The sequence below is a fragment of the Rhea pennata genome, chromosome 5 (assembly GCF_028389875.1).
Source record: "Rhea pennata isolate bPtePen1 chromosome 5, bPtePen1.pri, whole genome shotgun sequence".
Lineage (NCBI taxonomy): Eukaryota > Metazoa > Chordata > Aves > Rheiformes > Rheidae > Rhea > Rhea pennata.
In genome coordinates, this window is record NC_084667.1 from 44,408,786 (window position 1) to 44,423,999 (window position 15,214).

General features: G+C 45.9%; 1 protein-coding gene across 1 annotated transcript in view; it reads left to right on the forward strand.

The window, feature by feature from the left end:
- The window catches only part of BAHD1 (bromo adjacent homology domain containing 1), a 37,767-nt gene extending 30,272 nt beyond the window's left edge, over positions 1-7,495 (forward strand). The window contains exons 6-7 of the mRNA XM_062577888.1: positions 925-1,016; positions 4,094-7,495. Coding sequence (XP_062433872.1) covers positions 925-1,016; positions 4,094-4,283 — 282 coding nt within the window. The 3' untranslated portion in view covers positions 4,284-7,495. The remainder of the gene's footprint in view (positions 1-924; positions 1,017-4,093) is intronic.
- The last annotated feature ends 7,719 nt before the right edge of the window (positions 7,496-15,214 follow it).

The following is a 15,214-nucleotide window of genomic DNA, read 5'->3' on the forward strand; positions in this document are numbered from 1 at the left end:
CCTCTTTTAATTGAAAGAGGATGAGAAAAGGTTTGGAAGAGAAGGGGTTCTTGTATCTTTGAGACAAAAATGGGTTAGGAAGACTCTGATAGTGTTTCAGAGGCAAGTAGTTAAGATCCCAAAGTGCTTTTCAAACTCAATTTCTATCGCTTAACTGTACAAATGAATTGGAAAAGTTAGCAGGACAGAGAAGGGAAAATGAATGAAGAATGTCCCTAGAAGCTTGGAGGAATGTGGGTGGAGAGAGCTCCTGCCTGCAGGAGTATTGCTCACTGGATTTTCTGGGTTCAGTCTGAAGGCTCATTGTGCATGGAGTCTGTCTATTTACAAAGTCAGATTTTAGGATATGCTAAAGCAAAAGCACCTCTTGTTGGTTTTCTCTTGCTTGGTTTCCTGGGCCTCTGCAGACCTGTCCTGATGAACTTGGCCTTCCCCTCTCGTCTGTCCCATTGTTATTCCCATGTATTGGAATACTGTTTTCAGAATGCTGCTTTTATTTTTTTTCAGCACAGCATTCAAAAAAGTCATCTCAGGTGCTTCTCAGTGGTGGCTACAAGCTGTCTGTTCCCCCAGAAGGAAAGAGGAGGCAGAGTGGAGTAGCTGGTGGTGGCCTTGCTGTTGAAGTGCTTTTGAAATGCTAACACTGCTCATGACACCTGGCCTTGCAGGGGGTGTTAAATGATGGGAGAGCTCCTAATGCTTTGCCTCTCTGTTGCCAGGCAAAATCATGCTGCATGTTCTCAAAAAGTCTTGAGCCCTACTTGGAAGCTGTTTAGGTTATGTGAAACTGGCTTTAAAGAGCATCTGCCATGAGCATGCTTTGATAGCCTCCCCTCTGAAATGATGGGAGAAGGGGCAGAGCTGGCCCTGTCTGCTGAGAGACTCCTGGGCATCTGGGTGACCCCTCTCTGCCATCTCTTGCAGAATGAAATCTTTGCGTCCCGGCATCAGGATGAAAACAGTGTTGCCTGCATAGAGGAGAAGTGCTACGTGCTGACCTTTGCAGAGTACTGCAGGTAGGTGGTGCTCTTAACTTGCTGCTGTTCCCCAGACCTGTCTGCAGCTTTTGTCACTCCTTCCATTACCAGCCATCATCTAGCAGTACTCTATGTAACCTTCAGGCTTTAAGTCTACTTGGAGTTGGTTGGATTACGCTGACTGAGTTTGGTCTCTTTATCCAGGAGTGCTTTTTGCATTCAAGTTCTATCTAATATCTCCTTGTTCTGTGTTTTATAGGTGCTTTAACAAACTTATAAATGTTTGTATGTGCATGCCGTTGGTACCACAGCATGTGGATACCACTGGAGAACCTGTAATGCTAGAGCTAACTCAATAACAACATAAAAATTGAGTAAGGATGGAAGTCATCCTATCCATCCAACCCTTATGGAATGTGCATGCTGTAGCTAACTAAAATGCCTGCTAATGTGCTGCTGTCAGTGTTGCCACTAGATGTTTTTATGTGTGTGTGCAAATTTGGATGTTTTGACAGCAGTATTACTCAGAGTAGTAGTTAAAGCATCTACAGTTAAACTCTTGTGACTGAATTAAATCTTGGCAAGGAAAAATGTCAGGCCATCCATATTCACAACAGCCATCCTTAGATGGATAGATGTCTGTGGCAGAATGAAAATTGGGGCTGAATGGACATTTGTTAAAATGCAAATTGACTCCTTAAATATCTTCAGCTTTACCGGATGCTTGTTGTTGACTTTGTAGTCTTATTTCAAGAGGATTTATTGATTCCCACTCCTCTTTCCTTTGTCCTCCTGCTCCTAGCCCAGGACTTGACTGTTTTAAGATTTCTGAAAACAAACCATTTTCTAAACTATTTCTAAATGTAAGTTTGTTCTCTTTTTGAAAACTCTTAAAAACAACTTAAGTTTTAGATTCACACAACTCATTTCCTTTCCAACAACCTAGTCCTCTGGGAGAGCTGTTGGCAGGCTCTTGTGGATAAGGTCTCCCTTGAGGTAGATGTTCCCTGAAGGCAGCCTGAACTCTTTGCACTGAAGTCTGAATGGTTCAGGAGTTGTGGGCCAGTCAGACTAGCTCTACTGATTACTTTCAAGGACAGCTTTAGTCCTTCGTGAGCTTTTCAAAAAGAATTACCAATATAGGCTGCAAAATTAGATGGCCACAAAACCTCAGCTGTGCCCACAGATGCCTGCAAAAGGGCTGTTAACATAGCTTATTGACATGCCTAGCTGGAAGCAGCTAGCCAGCTAGAACAGGGATTTTTTTTTTAACTTGCTCTATTAATCCTGTAAGGGCTAATGCAGTTGACAGCATGAAGCTGTTGATGTCCTGTTACTGCTCTTACCTGGTGCATGGGAAAGGCTCAGTAGCTAAGCACCCAACAGGTATACCTCTGACAAAGGGCCAAGCTACTTGACTTGCCATAGTGTGACCAGCTCTTCTAGCCTCGGTGCTGACAAGACAGTTGGTGGTGGAAAGATGCATCTGTAAGGGATCTGCACGTATCTGTTGTTTGGTGGGGAGCTGGACTGATCTGAGTGGTCACAAAAATGACGGCAGCTTTTAGGTGTTTCAGGAGCTTGTCTGAAAGCTAACCTTGGCCCAAATTCTTCCAGGATCACCCTTGTAGACCTGCTGCCTGCAGACCTGAAGCTAGGATGAGCTATAAAGTCTCATTCAAACAGCCTGCTTAATCTGTTATATGTTAGAATAGGAAGACTGGCTGTTGGATTGGCAAGCACACCCTACATACTGTAGCGTATTTGGATTTTGCTTCCTCTTAATGCTTGCCCAGTTGATGTAGGTAAGTGATTTTGAACTTGCACTGGATGGAGGGTATTGCCTTACTCAGTGAGAGCCTTGCATCTTCGGTGATGGTGTTGACTGGCATGCATTTAGGTGAGGGTGGAAAGAGACTCCTGAAGAAGGTTGTGTTTGTTAATGAGTAACACAGAAATCGTGTGCACAAAAGATAGACTTTAACTCTGAAAATATTCTACACTGAGCAGCCCATATCCTGATGCTGTCTTAGTGGGTAAATTCTTGGGTTTGATTTTGACCCTTCTGCTCTATTGCTTTAATTGAGGTTGAGGAGAAGATTGAGGTTTTGGATTTGGTTTGCTGAAAGAACACAGCTGCTGTCAAAACAAGGCTGCCATAGGAGCCTTTTTGCTGCAAGTGTAATGACTGCACACCCCAAGTTGCAGTGGCTACCTGGTGAACAGGTACCTGAATAGCAGTTGTTGCTGCTCTCTAGCCAGAGTTGTAGAAAATACAAAAGGCAGAAACGTCTCTGGAGGCTTTAGCAGACTATTCTTGCTGTCACTCCAGTGTACCTACCAGCTCGAAGCTCAGAGCACCTTAGTTTCTCCCCTCTTTGGGTGGTCTGTCTTGTTCTGCACCTGACCTTGGTTTTGTGCTCTTCTGGCTGTTTTTGAAATGTTTGGGATATCTGCCATCAGGCATGCACACAAGGCAAAAAGCTGGAATGCAACTTGGCTGAACGGATGCTTTCTCTCAGAATAAATGACTTTATCAGTCACTCAGGGAAGTGTGGATTGCTCTGAAATGTCATCGAAGGTTGTGCATATTCTCCTGTAACAGCTACTTGACTCAAACGGAAAATGTCAGCACAGAGAAACTCACTCTTGCAAGCATTTATCTAACAGCTGTGATACTGTTGACTAGAAATGGAGTGTGTGACCCTGCCATACCCAGTCACTGGCATGTCCATCTAAACAATGGCCTGATGTGTAAGCCTTTGTTGGGGCTAATTAACTAAAACAAGACCAAGGTATTAAAGGCAAGATGGATTAATTGCAGTGATCTTTCATACTGTACAGCATATGGTATGTACCAGCACAGAAATATAAACATTTGTGCTACTGCCTATAGGTCAGAGTGAGTTAAGAGGCAATAGCTACTTCACATTTTTCTCTTGAGCAAAGGTTAATTCTCTTCCATGCTCTTCCCCTTTTCCCTCCCCCTACCCTTCGTATCTTTGGGTAGCCATTATGATAGCTTCCAGCGAGTTGTACAGATGTGAATAGTGGAAGTTGTATGGTAAGAGATTAAATGAGTCAATACAGAGTTTTCTCATGTAATTGCATTGCAGATTTTGTGCCTTGGCAAAGCGTCGAGTCGAAGGAATCCCAGGCAGGAAAACCATTATGGTTCCTCCTTCAGAGGAGTACTCCACACCTCTGCACCGCAAGGTGCCTGAGGACACTGACCCTGAGCTGGTTTTCCTCTGTCGTCACGTCTACGATTTCAGACACGGGCGCATCTTGAAGAACCCACAGTAGCACAACTCTTCAGTTGCACCACAGTAAGGATGAGCGGCACCAGAGAGCCGATGGCAGGGTGATGGTCTGGGACATCTGTGTACTCTCAACAACTTGCACCGCTTGCTGGTGGGTGGGCCAAGCACTCTTTCCTCGGACTGAGAAGCGTGTGCAGGAGCAGATCCCTGTGGAGGAAGGCAGCAGTTCAAAGCACAGCACTTCATTAAAAGCATAAATGAAAATATATACATATAAAATAAATATATGTATATAGATATAGGTATTTGCATATGTAAATCTATATCTATATATGTATTTAGAGATGCATATATTGGGAGGGGTTTGTACAGGATAAAAGCCAGTAACCTGAATCCAGAGCATTCATTGGTGCAAAAGGTCAAAAGGTGCAGGAGGGATGCTTTGGTGCATGGAATGAGTCAAACTGTGACAGTTCTGTGGTTTTTGTGTCCTGATGTGAAGTGTGAGGACTGAGATCAATTCCTTGGTGCAAAGCACAGGATAGTCATCTTTGCCCAGCAGAAGAGACAGAGGATTCTTGGTGAGTGAGAGCTCCTTCAAAATACACCAGTTCCCTTTGAAGCTGCCTGGATGTGTAGTGGCCTTCTGTCATGTTTAAATAGGTTCTGCTCCATGGGGAGAGGAAGGGGTGGCCCCTTTTTCTCCTTGTGTTTCTCTTCCCCTCACTTTCTTAAAAACTATTCTGTGATTTACTGCCCTGGATTGGGGACTGTGCAGCCAGCCCTGGAAATCTCCTCCATCTCAAAGGCAGGCAGAGAGTCAACACGGTCATAGGCTTTACCTCCCAGTACAGCATTACGGAGAGCTGTGCGGCTGCTGCAGATGTCCTAACCTTTCCCCAGAGGATCTCTTGCTCCAGCAGGCATGCCTTGTTGTAAAACTGGGAGCACCCAAAGTGGGCTCCCTCTGGGAAAACCATGCTTTCTTTCCTACCAAGTGTTGCTCTTCCTCCAGCAGCTGATAGAGGGCATAGGGATGAAAGTGGGTTTTATTCTCTCCTCCCAGTTCACTTTTTGTTTACAGATCCTGTTGACCCCAAGTGTCTTCAGTGTTTGAGGAAGTTAGAAGTAGAAAGGATAAATGGCAAACACTGTTCCTTTGGAGACTTTTTTTTAGTTTTAAACAGCCCCGAGGTGACTGTCCTGGCCCTGGGTATACTGCTGAAGCTGTCAGCATTGCTGTCTCTGTGCTGTCTTGCAGCCTGCTCCCCAAACTCATCCTGGTATCTGAGCAAGCTCACCAAAGTGGCTTTGTGGCTTCTGAAAGGAACTGACCAGGGAGAGGTTTGCATTGACAAATGCTACCTGATACCTAAAGATTTGTGCCTCTTGCCTTATGTCTATAGATCCTAAATAGACTGTAGTTTATCTTACTACAAACTGTTCAAATTTAATCCTAAAGCAAACCAAAGGACAGCCTAGCAGAGTCCACTGGATCAGTCACACAAAGCTGGGGATCCTGTTGTAGATTGCACTAATTCAAAGAATGCAAAATCAGCACTGTATCGGTCCTCATATCTGATGACTGCTGGCTGGAGTCTCTCATTTAAACTAGGGGTCTGCATTTTCAGGTTTTTTTTGGGGGGGTGCTTCTGAACTAGTGTTAAATGATAGAAGTGTTCATAGTGCTTTAATGTTGTCCTGTCAGTGGAAGTGGCACTACCCATACTCACCACAGAGACTGGCACGGTGGGAACAGAGGGCTTGTTGGCTTCCTCTGATGCCTGCCTGACCTGGAGAAAACCCCACAACATCGAACTCGTGAAGTGGAACTTGTATAGCCTGTGTTGGTTAACACAGGAGCTCTCCAGTGTTTTGCTCTACATACCAAAGAGGGGAATGCCTCTAGAAGAAGAAAACTCTAGAGGAGATTAAAAGATCTGATACCCACCACAGCAGGACAGCAGGGCATGTCTCCCCCTGCTCTGGTGGACAGTTCCTGCTCACTGTTGCAAAAGATGATGAAAAAGCCTCTTATTCTTGCCTGTGTGGTTCAGGGGAAAAAACTCAGCTGTAGGAGGTGTGATCCTAGGTACATGAGCAAGAATCCATGGTTGAAGCATCTAATCTCATTTATACCTCAAGATACTGTTAGCGTCAAAGTAATTGTTCAGATCTCTCCATAACAATTAGCTTGGACACTGGTGGTCTCTTGGAGCAATGTGGTCAGGCTGCAGCTATATTACAGCATGGTATCAGGACAGAGCCAGGAGTGCTTTTAGGACTCTCAGCCAGACCAACAGAAGTGCTGGAGGGTGGGACAAGGAGGTGCTGGAGAAAGCAGTCACTGATGCTGATGGGCAAGGGTATCTTCAATGGCTCTTCCCCTTAGCAGTGAAAAAGCTGGCAAAGCGGAGCCACTCCTGCCCTTGCAGCCCATTGTGAGGGGTGCTTGTGGCCCAGCTCAGCCAGGGGGATGTGATTCACCGTGATGGTGTAAAAGGTCAGGGGAACTCCTCAGTGCACATGCTGGACTTGTTAGGGCCTCCTTTGGCATCTGGCCTGAAGCAGTGAGCTGCCTGCAGCTACCTTCCTTTATCAGAGGTGCCACCAAACACACTGCATTTCAAGACCACCTGCCAGTCCAACCCTGGCAATATTTAGCTATTGAGCATAGCTAACTAGTCAGGGGAGAGTTTGAAACCCAGCCTTGGAAACCATAGTAGCTTGCTGAAATTCTTTCCCTTGACCTCTCTCCCTGCCAACTTCCAACTTGGTCCTGACTCCTCTCCAGATAGAAGAGAAACTGTACTTACTCCAGGTCTGTAATGGGCTTTGGCCCATGTCTGGAAAGGCCAAATTCAGACTTCTCTGGCATGAGAATCTGCTTCAGGCCACAAACATTGTTCAAGATTCACATGGTTGCTTATGCTGTTGGGCAACCAGCATGTAAATGAATCGAAATGTCTTATCCATAATGAAAATACTTCATGCTTTTTTAATCTATTAGATATGGAAATATTTTTTGAAACTGAAAATGCAGTCAGTAGAATTTAAATTGAAACGTAATACATGTAAAATATATTTTAGTTGATAATTTTGTAAAATGCACTTTTTTTGTGTCTCTTCCCTGGTTTCCCAGATCTGTATTTCAGTGTTTACAGATGGAATGAGAACATTCCCTATACTCCCCTTCCCTTCTGTGAGAAAGATATATTAGAAGTAATTCTTAAAAAAATAAATAAATAAATTTGAAAAACTGTATTGATTTAGAAAATGGGTCAGCATTGCACTATTTTTCCTCTTCTTTTCCTGAAACTGGCATGAAGTCCTAACCCAGGCCTGCTTGGGGACAGACAGCTGGTAGGACCAAAGTGGGATGGTGTTGGTAGAATCATAGAATCAATAAGGTTGGAAGGGACCTCCAGAGATCATCTAGTCCAACCTCCCTGATGAAGCAGGGTCACTTAGAGCACGTTAGACAGGGTTGCATCCAGGCATGCCTTGAATATCTCCAGAGAAGGAGACTCCACAACCTCTCTGGACAACCTGTTTCAGGGCTCTGTCACTCTCACAGTGAAGAAATTCCCACTCACATTCAGGCTGAACGTCCTGTGGTTCAGTTTGTGCCCATTGCTTCTTGTCCTGTCACACGGGACAACTGAAAAGAGTTTGTCCCCATCCCCTTGACTCCCTCCCTTCAGGCATTTATAGACATTGATAAGATCCCCCCTCAGTCTTCTCTTCCCCAGGCTGAAGAGGCCCAGCTCTCACAGTTGTTCCTCATAGGGCAGATGCTCCAGCCCTCTGATCATCTTCGTAGCCCTACACTGTACTCTCTCCAGTAGCTCTGTTTCTCTCTTGCACTGGGGAGCCCAGAACTGGATGCAGTACTTGAGATGAGGCCTCCCCAGGGCTGAGTAGAGGAGCAGGATCACCTCCCTCGACCTGCTGGTAACAGTCTTCCTGATGTGCCCCCCAGGGTACCATTGGCCTTCTTGGCCACAAGGGCACATTGCTGGCTCATGGTGAACTTTTCATCCACCAGCACTCCCAGGTCCTCCTCTGCAGATGTGCTCTCCAGTAGGTCTGCCCTCAGCTTGTACTGGTGCCTAGGGTTATTTCTCCCTAGGTGCAGGACTCTGCACTTGCCCTTGTTGAACCTCAGGAGGTTCCTCTCTGCCCAGCTCTCCAGCCTGCACAGGTCTCTCTGAATGGCAGAACAGCCCTCAGGTGTATCAGCCACTCCTCCCAGCTTGGTATCATTAGCAAACTTGCTGAGGAGGCACTCTGTCCCCTCATCCAGGTCATTGATGAAAATGTTGAATAGGGTGAGACCTAGTACTGAGCCCTGGGAGACACCACTAGCCATAGGCCTCCAATGGACTCCACGCCAGCACAGGAACCAGCAGCAGTCCAGTATGGGAGTGCAGACAACAGGGTTTGGAGCTTGAGATAAAGAAGGATTTATCCTAGGAGGAAAGTAACACTGCTGTTGAGTTATCCATGGCAGGTGGAGCTATGGAAGGTGTATCAATTGGGAATGCGGGGGGCTTTCTTCTTGGTTTTTTCGCATGGAGATTTCCCCCCTGCCCCTGCAGTCTGCTCTCTACAGCTGCTGTCATAGGAATATTTAAAAGCATTTAAGATGGAGAAGGTGTTTGTGGCAGTGCCACAAAGGTCAGTGTGTTGCCCTGTGCTTCAGAAATGCCAGAAGAGACTGCTGAATTGCCGCGTTTTGCAGGGTGATGAAGTGCGGTCACTGGACCACTGAAGTGGTCCTGGGTAGCTACATGGCCTGTCTCCGTGTAGTCCCTGGTAGCTACTCAGCTAGAGCTGTTAACTGAATGCTTAATGAGGTCTCACTGCCTTCCAAGTTTCCAGGAAAGTCTTCCTTGTTACTTCTTGGGGCTGTCACTGGGCCTGGTGCTTGTGCCTGCCAACACCCTCTTGCCTCAGCAGGCATCCAAAGCAACTTGGAGTTGTCCTCAGGTGAGGGAAAAAAAAATCTGCTGTTAACCCCTGCCCTGGGTTGCCTTGTTGCACTCCTCTTGCCCTGAAGGCCTGCAATCTCTGTGCAAATGACAGTAGCTTTAGGGAAAAATTCCCGCATGAGGGAAGAAGAGTCAAGAAGCTGCTCATCCCCAGAAGTGCAAAGGGATTCGGTGCCCTTCCTGCCAAGGCTAGACTAAGCATCTGCATTGTGGTCAGAAGCATAGTGGTGGGGAAGAGATGTGATTTAGTTTCTTGGCTGCTTGACTGGTCCTTGGAATTGGCTGTTTCAATAAATAACACCATGTGTTAGTTAGAGATGGACTCTTGCACGCCTGGGGAAGGAGAGAACAAGGTCTGGAAACAGAAATAAGCAGGAAGAAAAAGTACTGTCTGCTATCGATGCTAAATTACTTTCTAATTATAGAGCAGGGAGTGAGTGGTAAGTGCAGCTTGTACAATGACTGCAGATGGGCTGGGCATGGTAACCGCAGCCTTAAAACCGTGCCTAACACCCCTGCCAATCGCCTTGTCAACCTGGGGAGTGGTACACCAGCAGAATTGAGAGGAGAGAGGGAGTTTGCAGCAGCAGCATTGCTGCCTTTGCTCCCAGGTGCCCTCGATCGGGAAGCTGCTTGATTCCCCCCTGCATGTGCCACCAGCAGATCTGAAGGCAGTCTGGTGCATGGAGCTACGGCTGTAGCTCCCAAGCTGCTCAAATCACCATCCTCTTCCTGCCCTGTCATAAAAGCTCCTGGATGAGCTTCACGGGATCAGGTCTCTTTTGCCAGCAGATACCTGCCCTTACTTTTCTGCACCTACTGCATTTTATGAGGCTCCTTGTTACCATGCTGCTCCTTTATCTGCAAGCAGGTTAAGCACAAACCTGGAGAAGTGGCTCAAAATTAGAGGATATGAGCTGAAAAAGGAAACCTTCTCAATAACAAAATGCATTAGGCTGTGAATATATTCCCAAAGGGAGTAAGGAACTTTTTCAGTGACATTTAAATTGACAAGCTCATATGAGGTCAGTGGGCATGATATTCCTGACCGTGCTTTTTGCTAAAAAACCCCAAATCTGCTTCCTTTTTATTATAGTTATCATTATTACAGCTCCTTCCCTGCCATGTGTGTACCCTTTTCATTGCAAAGTAAACCTACCTGAGTGCTTCAGGTTTAGAAAGCACTTGCCTTGATGGCTTGGGGAGAAATGTTTATTTGTATTTAATGGGAACAGGAGGCCGGTGTGAAGACGCAGGGATAGCAGCATGGGCTTTTATAACTCAGAGGCTGAAAGTTTCACCCAAAGCTGCCCTCTGCATGTATCCCACACTTCTGGGCAGCTCCTGCGCTTTGCCAGGTGGTGCTGATCTCTCTTAAGACTTAATAAAAAGGACAAACCCAGAAAAAGCTTCTCTGTCTCAGCTCTTTCTGCAGAATGAGCCATTGTCAATGAGCTAATCTATGGTTGACTACAAAGTTGGAATTAATGTCAAAGAAAATTTGATTTACTTTTGAAATCAGCTACCTGAGGGAAGCTGCCCTGAGCCTCCAGTTCTTCCAGATCAGGCATTAAACAAACTTTCCTGCTCTTGCAACACACTTGTGCTGAGATCCTCTTTGTATGGGACAACTTGGTGAACACATCAGCCTGGGACATGCAGACATACAGTGCAACAGGCAGGGCCTGAATCCTGCATTGCTTTATGGCAAGCTGAGGATATCACTGTGGTGCCATTTAAATGAAGGAATTCCCTGCTATTTTTGATGAACCAATTATAACAATAATTAATGCAAACATTTGGATTGCATCTGGAGATGTCAGTGCACAAGAGCCTTGTGGAAGTTGCTGAGGGAAGGTGGCATTTGGGGTGCTGGGAAGGAGTTAGGGCTATAGGCACCTGCAGAGGCTTTGGATGAGGTCTGGGTGCTGAGACAAGCACCCAAGTAACTTGCTGGGGCAAGTTACTGCTACAGCTTGCTGCAGCCTCAGAGAAGCTGGTGCATCTGCTTGTTTCATGGCTTGAAGCTTTTCTTCACTTTGGACCAGGTCCTTTTTCCTAGGAATACATCAGTGGGGCTCCTAGCATACAGCTCTGTAGTAGCTTCCTCATGGAGCTCAGTGCTGCATTTCTTTCTCCTTGCAACTCACAGCCAAGTGACCCCCAAAGCAGCGCTCAGGGCCTGTTCTAGTTACCATAGTGTCTTCTCATCAGAGCAAGAGCTAGGAGCTCCTGGTTACATTTAACTGCCACTTCAGTGCCACTAATTGGAACTGACTGTAATTGTGCCAAAATTCATCCTGGCCAAGAGACAGGAACAATTCTGACTGTCATATTAACATGACAGAGCACTCTGTCCCTCTCCCAGCTTGGTCCCTTTAAAGCAGCTGCTGATAAATGAGCTGCGACAGAGTAGCAGCACATGTATCTGCATGAGGTTTGCCATACTGGAGGTAGCAGGATCAGGCTCCAGCACCACTGGTGTCCCATGTGGGGAAAAAAAAAAAAAAAAAAAAAAGAGTGCCTGCTCATCCCCAGAGTGAGCAGCCAGGGCCCCCTGGTGCTTAAACATGCTCTGCCTTGGCCCTCGTGCAGCATCTTCACACAGGGCTCAAACCTTGAAAACTGATCCTACAAAGAACGAATGATGAACGAGGCTTCTCCGTCCCGTGCCTTTTCAACTCTGTAAGGGGAGAAAAGTGACTTGGAAATGTTTCTTCTTTGGTTTGAGAGAGCGTCTTTTCCCTTTGGTGTCTCAGCAGCTGCTGGGCTTTTTAGGAGGACTCTGCAAGTATTGGTCAGCAGGTATGGAGTTGACTCCTATCTCTGTCTGACCCAGGACGGTCAGATTCCAAAGTGTCCTGTATGGGGTTGAAATACAGGAACCTTTCCTTTTTTCTGTGCCCTTCTTACCCTCTTGATATAGGAGGATTTGGGCTACCAGAAAAGTGTTCTCAGCTGCCCGAAACAGGCTTTCATAGCACCACCACACTGGCTGCCCGCTTGAAACCTAATAAAAACTATATTCAGCTTTTAAGATGGAATCGGAGCTTTTCCTTTTACCTGGGGAATCCATCTATCTGTGCCACTGGAAGTAAAGACTGGACCTGTGCATCCGGCTCCTTCAACAGTGGGGACAGCTTGCACAGACTGGGGAAGGCTGCTCTGCCGGGACGTTGTGCAATGGAGACCAGGTGGGACCATGCAGCTCCCTGCCAGCCAGGGTTCACCAGCTGCTCTGATCTCTTGGGAAACCTTAGACTTTCCCCTAAGTCAGCTTAAAATTACTTAGTTTTATCTGTGATGTTAAAATGGGGCAAGGTAATGGGAAGCATTAAGCTGAGGAATTCCTAGGGAAGTGAGTGTTGCATCTGTGTAACTTGTTGCTATAGAGATGAGGAGGTTTTTCTGTCAGAGCCCCTAGTGAGAGCAGTTCATCCATTTTTAAGAGGAAACAGTATTTAATAAAGAAATAATTTAAGCCAGCTTCACAAGACAGGCTGAATGGAAGCACTGTTTTTTCTGTGGCTTCATAATTTTAATATCTCTATAAACCTTTTTATAGCACTCTGCAAAAACAAGCCAGAATTTGAGCATGTTTGACTACCCAGTAATTTCTGAAAGCAAATCAATACAACAATACTGAAAGCAGATAGCATCTCCATGACTATTCCCTGCTTACTGCTGTAAGAGAGCTGCAGTATTTGCATTAGAAAACGGACAAACCAACTGCTCTCACTAGAAGGTGTTTTCAATAGGCTAGCTAGCAAAACTGCAGTGACGAGCTGGGGGCTAGCACGGCAGAATTTGGGAAGAGAATGTCCGGCAATAGCTACTGCTGGCCAAATAAGAGGATTGCAGATGGCAGGCATCCACAGGATTGCCCCACAGGGAAGACATTCGACAGACAGCTGCTTGGGGCTTCCTACTTAATTTCGGACTCAAAGCTCAAATGGCAGATGATAGCTCTGTGCCATTTTAATAAGCTCCCCACACACACAGTGGGGCCAGCCTATATGCAGTGTCAGCCACAGCTTTCCAAATATGCTGCTTATATGCAAAGTCATAAGGCTTGCTGTACATTTTTTGTTGACTTAGAAAGCTTTGCTTACAGCTTCTCACTTTGGGATCTCAATTAGTCCTCTAGCTCTTTTCAGGGAAGCTGTTGCATTTGAACCTCTGAGAGAGTAATGTGCATCCTCCTAGCATACCCAGCATGTAACAGTGCTGCTGCAGCCCCTTAACAACCCAGATTTTGGGTAAAGGACAACTTTTTTTGGCCTTCACCCCAGAAAATTAGGAGTGCTGAATGAGCCTGTGCTGAAGTCCAAACCCAACCATTTTTTCCTGATGTCTGAAGCCTGGGGCAGGAGGAGAAAAAAATGCCTTTGAGAGGAAAGCACACGCTGTTTGTCACCACTGGTGCAGCCTGTGGTCCTGCCCTGCTGCAGGCACTGCGGATCTCTGATGCACTGAAAAGGAGAGCTGGCAGCCTCCTCTCCTTATTTCTTGGCTGACTCTGCAGCAGAATAGCACTACTAGTAATTGGCGCCTTCCCCCTGGCTGCATTTCTTTTGCTGGATGAGGGGATTTCTTTGCATCCTCTGCCAAGCACTCTAAGCAATGAGCTCCAGTGCTCGCCTGTCCTCTTGGGGTAAAGCTCCTCCTTATTTCTAGCCTGAACCTTTCTTGTTTCATCTTATGCCCATCTTCCCTCGAGTTCCAGCATCCATTTCGTGCCAATCTACAATCATCTCCTCTCCAACAAATTTCACAGGGCAACACAGCCAGCCTGCAAGCTGTTTATGGCTACTGAATGAATGAAAGAATATTGTCAATCAAAACAGAGCTGAGGTCAAATGGGTAATGATCAGTCCCTTTCTGCACACCATTTTTCTTGCCTTGTGATGATAACATCTGGTGTCAGAGAAGAGATGCTTTGGGATTTAAAGGCACTGAAGTAAACCAAATTTTGCTCGACTGCCTCTGAAATTAAATGGGTCACAGAAATATTAGTCAGACAGATTCAAGCAGCAAGTACCAAAACGCTTGTTGATGCCATCAAGAGATGATGCTGGCCAGCCACCCAGAGAACAGTAAAGAGACCCGAGCTTGGGCTATATCTGCTTTGCTGTTTCATCCAGGAAGGACATTGCTGTTCCTTATCATCCTGATGTTTGGATTTGCTTTTGTTTTATTAAGGAACGTAAGTTCACCTCAGAGGTGTCAGACCCAGAAAAGCATCATTAGCTGCAGTGTACTCCTGCATCTCCTTAAAAAGATGTCTCTGCTTCTCAGGCAAGGCTTGCAAGGAATACATGTAATGAAAAAGAAGCATTGCTAACCAGCCACTAAACTTGCATCAGCAAGAACAAGGCATTTTCAGGAGATAGTCAACCCTTCTGAAATTATTTTTTCCTGGACATACTGCCTTATCTAGCACATTTATATGGGATCTGTAATCCAGTTAAGTCAACTATTTAAAAGGTAACAAAGCATAAACCCTGCAACAATTTCCATGTATTCGGATTGGTTCTTGCACTGCCTCATCCCTGCCTTTGCCCTTTAAGCCACATTAAACCATACGATTCCTCTCAGCAGGGAAACACTAAATAACAGCAATAAACTAGCTTGCCATGCACAAGAAGTCAGTTACAGCTATCATTCGCATACATCACTGTGACTACTCTGAACTCTCCCTGTGTTATTTGAGCATGGGAGGCTGGATGGAGAAGGAGTAACGATCCTATTGGTGATCATCAGAAATGATCCTGCAGGACTGGGAGCTTCATTATACCCCACCAGAGCCATTTGTGAGCTACAGGCAATTGCCTATCATAAATAGCACTAGATGTACCATGAATGAGTTGAGACACTTGTAGACTCTCTTGCACCATGGGCTTGTTGGATTCAATGTAGGTGTATATTGAAAATTGATGCTAAAATGCCTGCTTCGCCTGCCCAGCTCAACCACTGAGCA